The sequence below is a fragment of the Peromyscus leucopus genome, chromosome 3 (genome assembly GCF_004664715.2).
Source record: "Peromyscus leucopus breed LL Stock chromosome 3, UCI_PerLeu_2.1, whole genome shotgun sequence".
Classification (NCBI taxonomy): domain Eukaryota; kingdom Metazoa; phylum Chordata; class Mammalia; order Rodentia; family Cricetidae; genus Peromyscus; species Peromyscus leucopus.
In genome coordinates, this window is record NC_051065.1 from 22,558,492 (window position 1) to 22,578,074 (window position 19,583).

General features: G+C 38.0%; 1 protein-coding gene across 1 annotated transcript in view; it reads right to left on the bottom strand.

Moving 5' to 3' along the window:
* Vps50 (VPS50 subunit of EARP/GARPII complex) overlaps nucleotides 1-19,583 on the bottom strand; it is a 106,604-nt gene that overhangs the window by 71,025 nt on the left and 15,996 nt on the right. Inside the window, exons 3-11 of the mRNA XM_028869789.2 lie at nucleotides 18,426-18,548; nucleotides 17,293-17,364; nucleotides 15,378-15,431; nucleotides 14,317-14,387; nucleotides 13,596-13,713; nucleotides 13,253-13,288; nucleotides 11,462-11,544; nucleotides 3,417-3,459; nucleotides 1,676-1,774 (exon numbers count right to left, since the gene is read on the bottom strand). Coding sequence (XP_028725622.1) covers nucleotides 1,676-1,774; nucleotides 3,417-3,459; nucleotides 11,462-11,544; nucleotides 13,253-13,288; nucleotides 13,596-13,713; nucleotides 14,317-14,387; nucleotides 15,378-15,431; nucleotides 17,293-17,364; nucleotides 18,426-18,548 — 699 coding nt within the window. The remainder of the gene's footprint in view (nucleotides 1-1,675; nucleotides 1,775-3,416; nucleotides 3,460-11,461; nucleotides 11,545-13,252; nucleotides 13,289-13,595; nucleotides 13,714-14,316; nucleotides 14,388-15,377; nucleotides 15,432-17,292; nucleotides 17,365-18,425; nucleotides 18,549-19,583) is intronic.

Genomic DNA, 19,583 nt, shown 5'->3' on the forward strand with positions numbered 1-19,583 from the left:
CTGTTTTCTAGCTGGTCTTCTTGTCCATTGTCAACCACGTCATTTATAGTTGTAGCTCTGTGTCCTGTCCTACCAGATGCGCACTCCCTTACACTGTTCAGGACATTGCTCAATGGTCAGCTTCCTGACCAACCTACTGAAATCAGCACTTCTCACCACTCTTTTTGCTTTCTCTGGTTCTGGCTCTTTGTAGCATTTCCTATAGCACCTGACAGCATCTTCACTTACAAACTTAACATGTGTATATGTGGTGGTCTGAATCAAGAATGGCCCCCATAGGCTCATATGTTTGAATGCTTAGTCATCTGGAAGTGGAACTGTTTGAAAGGATTAGAAGATTAGGAGATTTGGCCTTGTTGGAGTAAGTGTGGTCTTGGAGGTGTGTCACTGGGGGTGGGGTCTGAGGTTTCAAAAAGCCTGACTCAGACCTAGACCCCCCTCTCTTCTTGCTGTCTACAGATCAGGATGTGAAGCTCTCAGCTACTTCTCCAGCTTCATGTCTGTCGGCATGCTCCCCATCATAACAATGAACTAACCCTCGGAAACTATAAGCAAACCCTCAATTAAATGTCTTCTTTTATAAGAGTTGTCTTGGTCATGGTGGCTCTTCACAGCAATAGAACACTGAGTAAGACAGCATCCCTCACCAGAACAGAACATATATGATAGTCTATTTTCTGGCACCTGGAGCAATATGGCAAGTAGGTACAAATGTATATTTAATGAACACAAAACAATCTTATGGCGGAAATTAAAAGTCATAATTCTATTTCCAAAGGTCTTTACATGTGCCACTTAGAAAAGCCAAGTGACTTTCTTCTTGCAGTTTTCACAAGACACAGTTTAAGATAATGGAAATTAACAAGATACAAAAAGCAGGCACTTTAAATGGTAAACAGAATTTAAAACATTTTGTAAAAGTCTTAAATTTCCTTCCAAAACATGGCACCATTTAAAAGAAAGAAAAAGAAAAAAAGCTTGTGTCTATCATGTTTAAAAGTTGACTGAATAAATGCATCATCCTAGACACAGAGGACATGCATGACCCTTGTTTCATGTTTTTCATGGAAAACTTGGGATAACGAGTGCACACTACATGGCAAGCGTCAGTATTGGGGAAATCTGCTAGATGAACGGACCTATCTGACAGGTAAATGTACCCAATGAACAACAGCTTATATACCGTTTGAGGGAGTCAGGCAAGACAATCTAGGAAAAAACAAAGCCCCATATTAAGATCCACGTCACAGGACCAAGACTTAAAGTACAAAACACTACATGTAATCTCTCACTGAATTTGAATTTGCTTGTATTTTTCTTTCCTTCGTTTGTGATTATTTGTTTGTTTGAAAGCAGGTTTGGTTTTTGCTGTGCAGCCCAAACTTCCCTTGGTGTGCAGTCTTCCTGTCTCAGTCTCTCAAGTATAATATACTTTCCTAAATCCTACAGAAAATTGTGAAAATGGTAAACCTGGCAAACATCATTCAAAACAAACTTTTAGGCTGTTTCAGTCACATTATTTACACTCTGAGACTCTGTTAATATCATGTTACCCCTAATAATTCAGCACTAAAATATACTTTAAGTGAAGTTTTGTAAGGACCACATTGGTAATATTCAGACTCAATCATGAAGGTTGATGGGTTCCTAATTATGAACTCTGTTTAGAACTAACCTGTGTTTTTCCAAGAAGTCGATAAGCTTGCTGAACCTTGGTATAATGATTAATGTCAAAATACTTGCAGATTTTGGAAAGAGCTACATCCAATTGTTCCTATGCAATCAACAGAAAAAGAGGTGATGAGGAAACTGTTTTCAAGCAATGGAAAGAAAATATTAAGACTACCTTCCCTTCCTTTATAACTAATAACTATTTGCCATTATACTGGATTAGTCAAAACCAAGTATAAGTAAATTATAATTAGCCGTTTTAATTAAGTTTTATATAAAAAATTAGCATTATTATCAATTCATCTGCCTTGAAACCTATGCATTGCAGAAAAAAACAAAATAAGTATAGTTTTTCAAGAGACCTTACTTTATAGTATTTCTTAGATTTACATTTCCTCAAAGATCTGCTAAAATTACATAATTATATAAACTGAATGTGTGGGATTATAAAAATATAAAACAACAATCATTTTGCAATCAAGAAAAAGTAATTCTCAACAAAACACTGACTTTGAAAATAAATACCCAATTAAGTTTTCCTTTTTTTTTTTTTTTTTTTTTGGTTTTTCAAGATAGAGTTTCAAGGAACTAGCTCTATATAGAACAGGCTGGCCTCAAACTCAAGAGATCCACCTGCCTTTGCCTCCTGAGTGCTGAGATTAAAGACATGCACCACCACCGCCTGGCTAGCTTTTCCATCTTAAATGCACTTTTTATTGAGTTTCTATTTCAATTTTAAACAATGATTTTTCTACATGCATATAATAATATTTTGTATTAAGAATTAATAGAGAGCCCAGCAGTGGTGGCACATGCCTTTTATCCCAGCACTTGGGAAGTAGAGGCAGGTGGATTCTCTGAGTTCCAGGCCAGCCTGTTCCACAGAGCAAGTTCCAGGAAAGCCAGAGCTGTTACACAGAGTAACCCTGACTCAAAGTAGCAAAAGAAAAAAAAAAAAAAAGACTGAATAAATACTGAGTTCTCAACAGAAAGCCTCATTAAAAATATTGAGTACTATTTACTTACAGAATTCAAGTCAGTTGCTTTTGTGATTAACAAACAAACAGACACTGTTATAATTAGCAAATAACTGTATTTATAAACAAGGACTTCTTTAACAAAAGGCCATTTGATAATCTAACTTATACAATTATGGTACCTAAACCAGGAAAACAAAAGGTAAGAAGAGAATCCAGTAACTTATTGCTTATTAAAATGAGCCCCCTGCTTTGGAAATACTGCCAACAAGGCAGGAGGATTCTAAATGTAGGCAGGAGGATGAGAAAGCTTCATGATAAACCTTTTTTTTCCTACTTCTACATTTTTAATCTGAACATGGTATTAGGAGGTTCTGGAATTTAGGAGGGTTTTTAACCAGTTAATAATTAAAATGAAATCAAGTTACTGGGCCAAAGGATAAGCAATTTATAAAACATGACCTGTGGAAAGTGTTTCTATTATACTACAACATGACAACACATCTATCTCCAGTTTGGAGATTACTATTTCTAGAAACAGTGGCATTTCCAAATTCTGCCTTCAGGCCCCTAATTCTAGAAACATTATTTAGTTTACAAGTGAATTACTCTGACTATACATGGACATTTCAAATAAAACACAAGAGATTTAAATGTAGTGATCTAGGGGTGAGAGAAATAAAACAAACACAGAAAAGAATGCGGTGACTGCCTGGGCAAACACCCCCAAAAGGAAAATGCTGCCCAACTTGTTATAAAGCTCCTTACCTCAATTTGTTCCAAAGTATCCTGCAGCTTTGAATTCAGCTCACTATCAAATAAAAGAGTGTTAGAGGTATCTGTTTTTAAAGATTAAATGCTAAATAAATATGGCTGATGAGTGAAGAACAAACCAGTACCTACAGTATGTGCAGTAATATGGGCTATTGATGACAAGCAGTACAGTTAGATAAGAGAAAGAAATAACTAAAGAATCTATAGAGAATTAAGAATTAAAAGTTCACAGTACATTTTAAAATTAAAAGGCATAATTTAAATAAAAAGTAAAATTTCACAAAGTTAATTTTTACAATACAGGAATAAAGAAATAGAAAACAAACTTTTTAAAAATACAATTGAATGGGACCATATACCTAGAAAGGTTAACAAAAGCTATGTAATACAATGCCAAGCTGAAGTAAACTAGGCTTAAATACATGACAGAGCACAGCATGGTAACATAAAATCTCCACCAATGTGCTCACCAAAGTGATCTCCTATAACAACCAACTCTAATCAAAAGCTGAGCAAGCCTTCTTTTATTTGGAGGAACCAGTAAGTGGCTTCGAAGTCTCTGTAGCAACTTAAGAGCTAAGAGCAGCTGAGACAATCTCACGGGACGAGGTTAGCAACGCCTCATTGTAAAGTCATAGCAATGAGACTGTGAGGCTAAAAGGACAAAGGATAGAGGGGACATATGGCAAATGGCTCCAACAGACACTTGGCAAAGGGGATATTCAAATGCACAGAAACAAAATAAAACAATAAGTGGCACTTGAATCCATCAGTCATTCTGGAAAAGCAGCTATGAAAGACAGCAAAGTAACAAGCAGAATGGCCAGAAGATATTTTTAAATCAAGATTGCATCCTCCAACTCTGGCTGGATGTGCAACAAATGGAACATTCAAGAAATGCTTGAAAGAGGGGAACATTCCAATAAGCTCTCTGGAAAACTTTAAAGGCTACTGCGGTCCACACTCAGACAGGCTATCTCTCAGCTATTACAGGGCTGTGCATACATCTAGTCAAAGTGCACACACAATTCTTGGAGCCTATTTGTAACAGACAAAAATCTTCAAGTTGATACTATTTTAATTATATATTATCAAAAAAGGGTCTCTGAAGTTCAATAAAATAAATTCAATCTCAAAAAACACTGACAAATTTTTTAAAGTAATGAGTATAAGATTTAATTCAACACATTGAAATCTTAGGGTTTTTTTCAGTGTTATCTGCTAATGATGAACTTGGCTCTCAAATTCCTTGTAGCCCATGCAAATAGGGAGGATCACAATGCACAATTCACCATGCATAAGATCAAAGCACTCTAGTAGCTTAAGGGCAGAAAAAACATACAAAAGAAGAAGAAAGTTTACTTCTAATGTCATCAGCCTCTGGAAGAATTTTATAATTTTTTTAATAAAGAGGAACACTCATTGCCAAAGCACCCTTGACAACCCTATTCTCGTACTACAGACCTACATGGGCTCCTTATCTTGCTCCTTCCAGAGCCTCTCAATGCACACCAAGGAGCTAACACCACAGGGAGCCAGGTACACAGCCAGCCATAAAGGTACAAAGCAATCCACCAGAAAGGAAACCCAGCAGCATCAAGTCTTTGATAGTCTAAAGGATAAATGTTCACACCTACAGAGAAAATTTTACTTTTTAAAAAACATACAATGCTTATCATATATATTTTTTTTCACCTAAACTCAGATACTGGCAGTTAAGTTCTCTGGTAAAAACAACAGTGAGCAAAACTAGATCCTTAAGCCCCCAGAATTTCAGGGTTTATGCCTTAAAAAATTCAGATCTCTAGCCAGAACTGACACATGATAGGATCCACAGCAATAGGTTAAAGAAATACTTATAAGCAGAATGCAGATTTTCTTTAAATAAATAAATAGATAGACAGATAGATAGAAAGAAAGAAAGAAAGAAAGACAGAGAGAGAGAGAGAAAGAAAGGAAAAAGAAAGAAAGAAGTAGATAGATAAATAAATAAATAACCACTCCAGAACAAGTTCTCCCCAGGCCCATGAGCCCTCCTGCCCTACTCCCTGTGGTCTTTTATCCGCACTTTCACATTGTTGTTGCCTGCCTGGTTCTTAAACACAAGGACGTCTGCAGTACCTAACTCAAAAGTAAGATGACAACAATGTCCCATGTTCAATATACACTTTGGTAGCTTCCCAAAAAGTAAGGACAAAGCAAAAGTCAGCGTGGAGTGTGAGACCCTGGACTTCCCCTTCACTTTTCAATGCTTTATCCTTTATCCATATGGACTGCACGTACTTCCCTAACCAAACCCCAGACTTTCACAACCTCTGTTCCTGCTCACAGTTTTCACAACTAGAATACCTCTTCTACCAAACACCCACCTAGCTTTCCAGTCCCAAACGTCATCTTCTCTAGGAGATTCTCTTCTGCTCACTTCCTGTTCCCCAAAGATACCATTACTCTGTTCATCATCCCTTCTATTAAACAATGGGGACTGTGACTGTGCCTCCAGGAGACACCCCAGGACTAAACTCACTACCTGACTTGGCCAGCCAGTAACAAAAATCTGTAGGTCATATCTGCAATGCCAAGAAAAATCATTCATTAGCTCCCATTTCTACTTTAATACCTAAGACCATAAAAGACAGAAGGAGAAGGAGAACAGCCCATTAGTCTCTGGGTCTGCAGGTGCTTCGCAACAGAGAAATGGGCAGAGCTAAACCTAGAGACTCTCCTCTGCCATGTGAGCCTGAGCTGGAGCCAGAGCGACAGAGAGCAAGAATGACAGCACAGTGGCACTGCAGAACTAGTAACCACTTCCTTCTAGGGGACAGTCTCACTTGGGAGGGAAAAGAAGCGTCTCCAAATCCATTCACACTATGCAGTCACTACAAAAATGGTTATTTATAAAACTAAATCTAGCTGTTGTTTTACTGCAGTTCTTATTTATAGCTGCAACATTCTCTTTCTGTGAGCATGGTATGTAAACAGCATGTAGAAGCCTATAAATATAAAATCTAGAAATCAATTTCATTTTATTAAAGAGGCTCTCGAAATCTCCAACTGCGGTTTGCCCACAATTGACTACTAATTAAATATACACAGAGAAAAATTAGTGATAAAGGAGTGGGCATTAGCTGTGCAGCTTTTAAAGAAGTCCTTGGGTATCACTTAGAAATGCTGAGTTCAAGCCATTTTAGTCACTTAATCAAAGTATATTAAAAGATTTAGCCATAAACATTTTGATAAATAAAAGCTACATTGTGGTTAAAAAAAAAAAAAAAACTAGTTCTAAGATGGAAGGCTAAGAGCTTTTCAAAGCTCTCTGCAAGCCCAACAGAATGGACTGAATGCTTCTGCTGAGTCCAGGCATCACTAGAGAAAATGTAAAGATAATGTACCCATAAATAACTAATTAAGTGCTTTTATGTACCTGCCCTATACATACACACACACACACACACACACACACACACACACACACACACTCACACACACTCCTTAGGAAGACTGAAAATAAATCAAACCTTTATACAAATCTGATGATACAAAAAGACAAGATAGTATACAGAAAATCAGCATTGTGCTGAACTTTGCCTGACCTGGGACTTATAAGGTTTCAAGTCAACTCCCTTAAGATCTCTGGGCATCAGTTTGTATATAAGGTAGGCTAACTCCAAAAGACTTCTAGCTCTAAGATTTCCTGAGTCTAACACATACTGACCACCTGTTACTCAATTATCACATCTTTCTATGTGGTTTTGGCAAGTTCTAAGACTTTTAGAATGAATATAAGTAAATGGAATTCCAAAATTTATAGTTTATATCCATGGTCCATGAAAATATTAGTCTGTTTAGCTTAGAGCCACCCTAGAGGGTTCCAAATCTACTCATGGGAAGGAGAATTTATCCGCAAGCCTCAAAGAAGACCTGACTTCCCAATACTGTAAAACTAAACCAACAACCTTGAGAAGCCATGGAGTGTCTCTACAACCTCCCAAAGCAAATATGATGACTACAGCAGAACTGATAAGATGACTTTGGTTATAATCGAATCTCTGTCCTCAATTTGTCCAGAAGTCCCCTGCATAACTTAACACAACCAATCAGAACAAAGCATGGAGTCCACACCTAAGGATGCTAAATAGTCAAACATCTCCAAATGTTATAAATTCTTATTCTTACCGAATTTGGGAAAACAAAGAAGGAAAATCCTCAGCACAGATGTGTCCATAGCTAAAAGCTGTGGACATTTACTATATAACTGAAGTTCCAAAAACTGTCAAGATCGTAGTCTGAGAAAAACATATAGGGTTCTTTAAATATTGTGTTATGGTAAAGTGCAGCACTGAACAAACTAGTTCTGACAACTCACAAACTTCCCACACATAACACAGAGCTCTCAGGGTCTGTCAAGGAGTTTCTCTCCAATGAAATAAAAAGTAATAAAGTAGTTATGACTTCCGGGACAACTTTCCTTGAAACTAATTTAGTAAATTTCAAGTGAAAAAGAAACTAAATACTTCATTCAGATATACTTTAACATAAACACATTGTGAATCTTATTCCCAGTAAATTTCAACTATATGACTCCATGTCAATCAACTCAAGAATTTTCAAATAACATTGCAGAGGTTCTCTGTCAGTCATAAAGTGAACAAAATTGGTATTATAGTTTATTTTATTAAGGATTCTGAAACACAGCACATCTGAACAAAGACAAAGAAGAGGCGCTTGCTGCCTTTCACTTTGTAGACAACGGAGTACCTCAAGTCTCACTTGGAACAGTGAGTATTAAACTGCAGGCATCTTAGGTGAGGTTTCTCACACAGGGCCACTGTTTCCTTATATAAAAGCAAAATGTGAATTCTAGTTTTCCTGCTTTCAGATCCTTAAGAGTCAGCCTAAGTTGTCTCTAATCTACTCTGCACCTCCTCTTAGGCCATTAGACCTCTTTGTTCAACCTCAATCTTTCCATTTTATTTCAAATAAAGAAGTCATGTGACTAGAACCCTCTAACAATCAAGACCAAATTAAGACATGGAGATACATGGTTCATAAAACTTAATTGAAACTTAAAAATAAAAATCTATCAGAATGCAGAAATGTTCTAAATCATGCAGTAGTTCTCTTAAAGACATTTCTACTAAGGGGAGGAGGCAGGCATGGTAGCACACACCTTCAATCCCAACACTAGGGAGGCAGAGGCACAAGTTTGAGACCAGCCTACATATATGGCAAGTTCCCGGTAACCTCTGTCTCAAAATAAATAGAGGCGGGGGGGGGGGGGATAGATAGATAGATGATAGATAGATGGATGAATAAATAAATAAATGGATAAATACAAATAAATAATTATAGGAGAATATTAATGATTCTCTAGTATTCAACAAGAATCAAAGACTTAAATAGTACTTAAAATTTGAGTATAGAGATTCAATTGTAAATTAAATATTACTCCTAAGATTAATAGAGTGTCAAATTGTTTTTTACTGATTCTCAGGTCTACACACTGGGGATTCACTGGATCACCACATGACACAGAGCCTTAGTAACACAGAGCAAGTTCTGCATTTTAGAGATCTGTTGCACAAAAGACAGAATGTCACTAACTGAAGAGAGTCTATTTCAACATTGCTATAGGAATAAAAACTCAAATGGTTTTAATCACAGAAAATCAAATATTTGAGGTCATAATAGGTTAACTGGATTGATTTAACCATTACATGCTATATAGGGAAATTATATATCACTTTGTACTCTATAAATATGTAAATCTCAAAACTGAGTAAGTATTTCTTAAAAAGAAAGAAACATATGTTTCTCCCAAACAGGAACAAGGAGTAGCATAGAGAGATGGAGTGAATGGGAGGTGGCAGAGCTAGGCAGGACAAAGCAAACTGTGCTCCTATGGGCAGAGAGCAAACAGCCCTACTGAGCTGCACAATTAGAGAAATCACATGGTAAAAACCCAACTCCATTCAGCAGTTTTTTAAGGAACTTAGGGTGAACTCATGCAACCCCAACTTTCTTGGCACATGCAAGTACACCTCTACCCATTTATAGAAAAAGACAAGCCTCACACACATCACTCTCTCTCACGTATACAAACAATGTGTGCATTCTAAGATCAAGCAACTATTGAGACTGTCATTCAGATCACTTTCAATTTCATGTCTGATAACACCCCTTCTGTGTATCACAATATCCATTAATATATAAAAGGTCTTGAGAGGCACTTCCTACTAACTTTAAAAAGCCCAAATTGGAAGTACTTTCAGACATTTTACAGCTAAATCTTGTTATATAAGACATTTACTTTAGCATAACTAAAATAGAATTTTTAATTAATGGAAAGTATAGTTTCAACAGCTAACCAGCTTCCTCCATTTCCTGCCTCCAAATTCTATACTCACCCTTTCCTCCTGTAATAGACAGTGACCTTTGCAAAGTCAGTCCTTGCAAAGTCCGGCGTTTTATGTTCTATTTTACTTTCCAGATCTTACTCTTTTCCATCAGCTTTCAAATATTCAAGTTTCTTTCTTAATTCCATGTGTTTTCACAAAATTTCCTCATTTTACACCTCCACTTCAGCCAACTCTCCCTAAATCTGACCCCAAAATGGTTGGTTATGACTGCTTTGTTGATAAATACAACAGATATTCTCAGTCCTCATTTTGCCTGGCAAATAAAATTAAGATTTCACTCACAGTGTAGGAATTTCTCATCCATGGCTCTTTTATTTTGTCCTAACTATCCCTCAGTCCCTTCTTCTTCTTCTTCAGGTCCTCCTAGGAGACCCCCCAAGGGCAACGCCTGGAGGAAAAGTGAGATCTCAGTGCTCCTAGTGCATGGGTACTGTTGGCTTTGCACACCCAGTTCTAGCTCTATCCGGTCCATGCAAGAGCACATGTTTGTACTGGCTGCACTGTGTATGGTCCCCCACAGTCTCTTCACATTCAAAGCAAAGAACCTGGTATAAACACTCAGTAGACGCACAACCGCCTCCCAAAGCCAAGTTATTACCACTGTAACAAATGTACCAAAAAAATAACTAAATGGGCACTCTATGCTTTTTTTTGGAACTCAGAACATGTCAGAAGTTTCCAAGTATCTGTGCAAGGCCCTGGGTTCAATTCCCACCTTTGCAAAGCAAAAATATTAAAACGAAGGGAAGAAGAAGGGAAGAAAGGGACTTCTGAGTATAGTCAACATACTAGAGGAAATTCTATATTCACTTAGATAATCAGTTAAGTGGAAATGCTGTTGTCAAGCTTTTTAATAATGACAGTTAATAAATGGCAGCCAGTTCAGCACTGTATATTTTTTAAATATCCACTTCAATCAAGAAGCAAAACACATTAAAATACAATCACTAAATACCACAAAGATGGTTATTATATAAACTAAAATATTTAAATTTTCCAAAAGACTAACCATTTGAACCATCTGGATCTTTAAAACAAGCTGAAATAATACTCTCAACATTTCCATGATGGACAAAGCTTAGTCCAGTGGTTTCCAACCTTCCCAATGCTGCAACCTTTAGTACAGTTCCTCATGCTGCGGTGACCCCCAACCATAAAGTTACTCCATTGCTACTTTCTAACAGTAATTTTGCTACTGCTATGAATCACAGTGTAAATATCTGAGATGCAGGCCATCTGACATTCAGTATCTGTGAAATGTTCATTTGATATCCCCCCCAAGGGGGTCATGACCCACAAGCTGAGAACCACCAGCTTAGAGGAATAGTCCTCAAGAGATCCAAGGAAGATAGGAACAGATTTATTCTCACCTATGAGTGTACCAAAATGACATCACTAAGACTGGAAAGACCATGAAAAGAGTTTTAAGAGGTAACAAGGGGAAGGATTGAAAAGCATCTGCTCTTCCATACCTTAACAGCTGTGCATTACTTTACTGTAGTGCCCATTAAGAACACAAGTGTTAAACCAAGAACTCCATATTAAGCCTCAATGCTTATTGACATCATATGCTGAACAGGTCCTAAATAAAATGACTGACAATAGCATCAGGTGGTGCCTTACCTTATGCAGCTATAGTGTTTGAAAGTACTGGCAGCCTTCTGACACTCCAGGCACAGCTGAATCGCTCCTGGGTAGTCCTCCTCCTAGGACAGAGGGGAAGACATTAGACTAGAAACACGGCCCTGCTGCTGATAACCCAACAATATGCCTCTAATCAAACAGCAGACTGCTAATGACTGATGACTAACACAACAGGCAACTAACCTCAGGTCTAAAATATATATAGAGAAAAAACTGTGCAACTACTCTGCTCCTTCGAATACTGTGTAACAGCTTCCCCAGAGCATGACTTACAGAGTCAGAGCTGCTTCCCAGGGAGGGTTTTCTCTAGCTGTTGGGTATCTTCCTGTAATGTTTCTAAAAAAATGTGCCCAACAGTCTGCATTCTGCTATGGATGATTGATTGTTAAATAAAACACTGATTGGCCCATTGCCAGGCAGGAAGTATAGGCGGGACAAAGAGAGAGGAGAATTCTGGGAACAGGAGGGCTGAGTCAGGAGACGCTGCTAGCAGCTGCGATAAGAAGCAGATGTTAAGATACCAGTAAGCCACAAGGCACATGGCATCTTATAGATTATAGAATGGGTTAATTTAAGATATGAGAACTAGATAACAAGAAGCCTGAGCCATGACCACACAGTTTATAAGTAATATAAGCTTCTGAGTGATTATTTTATAAGTGGGCTGCGGGACTGCGGGGGCTTGGCAGGACCTGGAGAGAAGCATTCCAGCTACAGAATTCTATTCACAAGTAGGTTTCAACTGTTTTACCACCAAGTGATCAATAAATATTTCTGAAAAAATACTGGCAACTGCATAGCTTGAAACTGAACTCTACCCCAAAGACCCATGTGACAGTCTTGGTGGCCAGCCTGCAGTGCAGTCTTCAAGAAGTTGGGCCAACTGGAAGGAAGCAGGTCACTGCGGATGTGCCCTCCCCTCCGCACCCCTCTCCCCTTCCTGGCTGCCAAGAGACGAGTAAAGTGATATTTATCTGCTAGGTCCTCTGCCATGCTGGAATGCCTCACCACAGCCTTAAAATCAACAGACCCAAGTGACCATAAACTGAAACCTTGGAAACCCTGAGGGGAAATCTCCCTATTAGTTTATTCTCTCAGGTATTTTGTCATAGTAATTAACTAATTAACCGAGTAACTTAAGAACATGCTGTTAGCCAAATAGTAATTTAATGTCAAATGAGTATTTCCCATAGATGTCTCAGAGCCTAATGGAGTAGTTATAGTTTAGAAGTAACACTGGTTATACAGAAAACCACAAACATATTTCTTTATGCTTGTATTTAAATCCAGCAGATATAATTCAAACACCAGGGATGCTAAGACAATGACAACATACTTATCCCAGGAAGATCAAGTATAATTTTCCATAATATTTGTCATTATGCTTTATTAAGGCTTACTGTGACAGAGAATACCAAAGAGAAACAGATGGCTAGCTTGAGAAACTAATTACTATATGAAATACCAAATATAAGGAAAATATTACTCATTTCAGAAGTCACTTCTATAAGTTCATTGTGAAATTTAATTTGATTGTTTGGACAACGGCAAAAGCCTAAAGCCAGCATGCATAGGCCACTACAAAGTAAATGTTTTCCCAAACAAACTTCATTTTCCAAATATGTTGACAAAAAAGGCTCGAGTACCTTTCCTGTTAAATGTTCCCCTTATGGCAGATACCAATCAAATTCAATTAGAATTTTGTCCTCTATGATTTTTCTTTGTAATAATAATTTATCATCAAGAAATTTACAAAGTTTGTTAGCTTACCTCTAGCATTTCACTTAGGCGTACATCAGTTCTTTGCTGAAAAGGAAAAAAATCAAAGGTCAAATCTGCTTCACCTCTGAAACTATTATTTTTTTGAAGATTTTGTTTTTAATTTAAATTATGTGCACATAAGAGTGGGGCAGTATCAGCATGTGAGCGCAGGTGCTTGAAGAGGCTAGAGGCTCTAGACTCCGTGCCTCCTAGTCACAGGCAGGTGTGAGCCGCCGGAAGTGGGTGCTGAGAATTGAACTCAAGTCTGCTAGAAGAGCAGTTTAGGCTCTTAATTACTGAACCATCTCTCTAGTCTACAAGTTTTAATTTTTAAAAAGTGACTCACACATACCAGCGTTTTGATGGTTCTCAACGACTTCAGAAGTCCAATCAGCAACTGGCGCTTCCTTTGATTTGCAAGAAGGCCCAAGCTGGCCTGAGTAAAACCTTCCTTCGCAATATTCAAGTGTCTGAGGATGGGAACACCAGCGTGAGAACTTCCTATACGACAGGAGTACTACCCACACACAGCAGTTAGGCAAGCAATGAGCTAGAGACCCAGGTTACTACTGGAATGAGGAGCATCACTCACACATGGTGGGTGGACTGCTGCCAACCCATCCACTGCTCATGGCCACGGTAAACAAAGCACAGCGATTAAGAACAGGCATCTCAAAACAGTGCAAAGATGGACAGAATAATCTTATTATCTGTAAACCTAGTAATAAAAAAAAACTGGAACTGAAGTAGCGTTTGTTGTTTCCTTTTCTTTTCTTATAATCTGTTTCTATTGTATATTACAAAAATAGCCTATAACAGAGAGAAGGAGGGAGGCGGGGAGAACACACTGGTTCTTCACTACAAATAGTGGGAGTACTAGTTTCATTGATTTTCTAACCTATAAGGAAATTTGTGGGTATTCGGCAGGTTTAGATTACCTGTCTGCTTACTGAAGGGTACTCTATATATTATGGTATCAACAACATCAACAATACCACAGGATCAATAAGAGATCTCACAGCTGCTCTTGAAATAGTTCTGAGCTTAGCGAACAAACTCATAGAAAGCAATACCTCCTCCCATTTGTGCAGATAACAGCAGCCAGCTGAAGACCTGTCTGCAACGAAGTCACTCTTTCAAGCTCCTGTACCAAGAGGAGACAGATTATGGTCTCAGGCATTTGCTGTCTTCCTACTCATATGACATTCTAGCAAAGACTCTAGTGTTTTCAAAGAAAAGCCAGCTTTGAAAACAAACTAGTAGCAAAGATACTTCAACTTGAAAACTGTTAGAACATTACATGAAAATTAATTTAAAATACCTACTTCCAATTGATTTCCACAATGACAAATGACAAAATATTTAGTCAGTATTGGAAGGAAATCTAAACCCAATCAATCTGTTTCAGGCAGGAATACATACCAATAATATATCCATTTATGTATGTTTCTGCCCAACATAGCTTTACAATGTAATTAAGGATATGACAAACCTGATTTCTGTTTGCTAAGGGGTTTCCATGAATTTTGAAAGCTTTTCATTTCTTTTTTCCCTCCCTTTTCAATGTATGCGTGCACTATGAGAAATTGTGCATGCACACAGAAGCCAGAGGATACTGGATGTCCTGTTTAGACAGGGTCTCTCACTGAACCCAGAGCTAGGCTGAAAACCAGCAAATTGATCCTTCTGCCTCCAAGTCCCACAACACTGGAGTTACAGGCACACATATAAACACACCCAACTCCTCACATGGGTACTAGATTCCAAACCCATGCATATGCCTCAAGCATTCTTATCCAACAAACCTTCTTTCCAATGTAAGGCTCTCTGTTTCTTGTGAAGACAGAGATCCAGCTATACAGATCAAGTTCCAATAGCAATGTACTTTCACAATAACCCAGATTGAATTACCAATGTATACAACTGACACCAAGTTCATGAGAGCAATTTTCATTGGTTCTTCTATATTCAGTAAAATGTCACAAATATACACATACACACATGCATACACATGCACACACTATACTGCTATAGAATATAGACAAAAGAATAACTTTTGTATATCTTAAGTTTCAAATAAGTCACTCGACCAATTTTAAAATTTTACTACAATAAGTGGCAAAGAGTTTCCTACCTTTACATAAGCAGGCTGTTTTTCAAGAATCAAATCTGCTACTTTTTTAGAGACCTACAAGAACATACAATCAAATAGAAGAAATAATGAAAACTCCCTCACACTTTCCATTATACTATATACTTCAAACTTTAGCCAGTAATATAAGTCTCTGTGATAACTTCTGGAACAGTATTAGAATGATCATCCTGTAAACATTTACTTAGGCTATGAAGTCAGTATAAAATAGCATAGCAGCAACATAAGACATAACCTCACTAGAAACTCAATGAAGGGCCCTATGAATGTTGGGAATGTGTGCTTCACTTTCTGACTTAACAAACACCAAGAAAAGCACAACCATTTTCAAGGGGAAGGGTCTGGTTTGGAAAGATGAATGAATTTGTTCAGATAAAAGTTAATTAACTGATTTTACAGAGATAATTCATCTGTAGGGAAGAGAAGCTGCTTGCTGCTTACACCACATTAGAAAATAAACAAGTCACTTCTTGCCCTACTTTGAAAAGCTAAAAATATGTGGGTTTCTTCATCAGTTTGTTTGGGTTTGTTGGTTAGTTGGAACACTATGAAGGTTTTGTTCTCCAACTCCATGAATAATATCAGTGTGCACAGGTTAATAATATAATGACTTTGAACATAAGGCTCTTAAACTTTAGGGGCCTTTTCAACTATTCATAACATCTAGTACCAAGCTTTCAGTACCGGGCAGGTACTTAGTGGGTGCACAGTTAACTCCCCTTCCCCAGGCCATATGAGAACAAACTTTGAAACATATTAAGTAACTCCGTTTACCCTTTAATGTTTGTTTAATTTGCATATAACAACTTTGAAGTGATGTAAACTATTTTCTATATACACTGACTGTTTTTGTCTAAGAAGTATTTCATTAAAGTTAACACAAACAAGCTTCAAACAGCTTTAGACCAGATAGTGAAGAAACCTCAATGTTAATCCTCAATATTGTTTTAACAATTCTAAAGATTCTGCAGGACTAACAATAGCTTAATTTAGACAACACAATTCCCATAAGAAAGTGTCAGGGAGGAGCCATAAGAAAATGAAGTCAAGAAGCTCCAGCTCTACATCACAAAATCTGCCACGTGGAAATGTGTACAACATGCAGAAAGAGCCCTTCTAATTTTATCCGCTGAGTTCACCAGGAAGACTGGTGGTGTGGTCACTGTTAGTCCGCACTGTGCACCCCACTGCTACCCTACCCCAACAAAACCTCCTGGTGCTCCTCTGTGTGTAAGAGACAAGAGGAGCATTTATCTCCTGGACTTGGAGATGCGTCAGTAACAATCATGTGTTAAATCCAAACTCTAGCTTAAAATAGTTACAAGACCACTGTATCATTAACTAATCTTCCAGTGAACTTCATAAAAGTTCAGCTTCACACAAAGGAAGTACGGAATCGCAGAACTTCATAGCATTAAAGGAAATGTGAGCCCACCTATCACTGTACAAGTAAAACAAGAGTCAGTGAAGTTAGGCAAGCTGCCCATTGTCACAGTTATAAAGTGACAACTATGACTTTCTGATTCGTAGTTCTACATTCTCTTTACTGTATTTCAACTCTAAGTGAGACTTTTACTTTGAGATTAAGAGATGTTCCACTACAAAATCCTGGATAGGGAAGTCATAGAGACAAAGCAGGCACCTACAGGTGCCTTCTAATCTTGGGGTAAGCTCTAAACCCTTTGAGTACATCCTGGATCTAGACAGCGCCTCAATCTCCAAAAGGAAACCTACCAAAGCAACAGCAAGAAAAGCACAGCGACATAAAACAATACAAACACGTCATTGAATCATGACTGACAACAGGATGTGTATATATTAATCTATAGTACTTCTCCATAAACATTACATCTCTTTTTCATGTACAGTTTCACCAAAAACAAATGCTTTTACTTACTGCAGCTTGTTGTTGCTTTAATTTGTCTCTGTATTCCTCCAATTCTTGCAGATTGAGAACAGGTGGAAGCTTCTATAGCAATAAATAAATGAATGAATGAATGAATAAAAGCTAAACAGTTCAACAAATCTGGTTTCCTTTCCCAGAACACTTCCACCTAGGGTACTACAAAGTGGACATGCAACAGTGGCACATCCCACTGTCCTCCGATGTTTGCTCAACTCCAGGCACAAAGCCTACGGAGCTGTCTTACCCAAGCCTCTGCTTCCACCTTGTCCAGTCTTGCCACACCCTCCGCAGCTGCTCTTCCTCCAGCCTCCCAACAGGGAGTGTTTACAAATGATTCAGGCCAGAAGAAATCAAGAAAAAGTTCTAACAGTGATCCCTCACTCTACCTGCTACCCTTAATTATAAGAAATCTCAACGTAGACTTTTGCCTCTGGAATATTATGAATAAACTGAATACCACAGTGATGGGCAACACTCTGAATTAAGTCAGCATGGAAAAGCAGCAAGAGAACATGCAATTGTATAAGCTGGGAAACAGATTCCAAATTTAAAGGCATTTTGCTATTCTGACTTTTCTTACGGAGTCCCATGAGTTTATACTGTCAGCATTCAGACAGTTTTGTACAGAGGCCTTTCAGCACAATACATAGTCATGATCAAAAGAGTCAGTGCCCTAGCCAAGCTGGAGTAGCAAGGTCACTTAAACCTAGGAGCTGAAGTCAGTCCCAACACCTAGAGTCAGGCCCTGTGTACAAACAAAAGGTCCTACATAGCTTTTCTAAGCATTTATTTTAAATCTTAAACAATTACATTTTAAATTTCACTTTGGTTAGCATCTCCTGAACATACTAGGTAATGTGGAAAACATGATGAGAAGCAGCGCTGCAACATGCTGCTTCCTAGCAATGAAAACTCAAGGCACAGAAGTGCTTCCCCACCCGGCACGCTCGAGCTGCACTTAATAACATGGGCTAATAGTTCAGTAAGTTCATATTGTGATAATCACAGACCCATTAGTGTTATTGAGAAATATTAGTTCCCTCCAAACTTCCGATCTCACAAAGTCATTCCTATGCACTGAGAAAATAAGCTTTAGATGTCTTTTAATCAAAGTTTCTTTTTACCTCCAGCTCATATTTAACAATATCAAATGGGTCCGCAGAAAAATAGACTTGCTCGATACTATTAATTAGCTCTTGTTCAGCTTGAGGGTCGCTCGGCTGTTCTCGAAGCTCCCTGAATTCCTCCTTAAAAAAAAAAAAGTCAAAATTATAGTATGTATAACTGTTCAAATCCCATCTACACAGAACAAATGACCTGTGTCTCCAATCATGCACCTCTGAGAGCCATTCTGACCAAGGACACAAGCTAATTAGGAACCAAAAAACTAAGAAATAGCCCCAAACACTAAAACACTGCTTTTCTACTAGACAGGAAGAAAGAATTCCAATTGTATTCTGAATTGCTCATATGCCAAAAAGGTTAAAAGAACTTAATGTTTAAGAAAATAAATGCAAGCAACTCCCTGAATCTACCGTAGGCACATATCACAGACACACATTTTATCCCATCAATAATATTCTGTGACCGGTCTAATCACACATAACAGAACACCTTCTCAATGACCTCTGGGACACAGTCAGCACCGGAACTCTGGCAGCCAGCACCTAACTCTGCTAGAAACCAGAGAGGGCAGCTCAGAATCACTGGCTCAAGGATAGTTTCAAACTTCACGCTGTGTTCCAGGGTGCTTCCTTCAATGTGTACTAACACTGTAATTCAGGATCTGACTGTGTATCAAAGCTGAGTATTAGATAAAGGTCTTCTTTCTCATGATACAGAATGAGGCCTAAAGAAGCTTGACAGACAGATGCCTATCTCTAATATTAGTGTCCTTATGCTATGCAATTTCATTGAATTATTTTGACAAACCTTTGGTTAGCTGAAAATGTCCTGAATTTATATCTACTTCTTCCCACACTGGTTAATCAAGATACTACACTAAGCTAGGTATGGTACACATGCCTATAATCCCAATACTTGGAAGGCTGAGGCAGCTTGAGCTATCCAGCAAGACTGTCTAAGAGAAGCCAAAGACTTCCTCACAAACAACAGCAAAACAAAGACATTGGTTTTAATTAGTTCTTTGAATATTCCACCTAATGTGCTTTGATCTTTCTCAGCTCCCCACCCTCCTCCTCGATCCACCCCTTCTTATCTACCTGCCCAACTTTGCATTCTCTTTATAGTTGAAACTGATCAAGTCCAATTTGTGTTTGCAA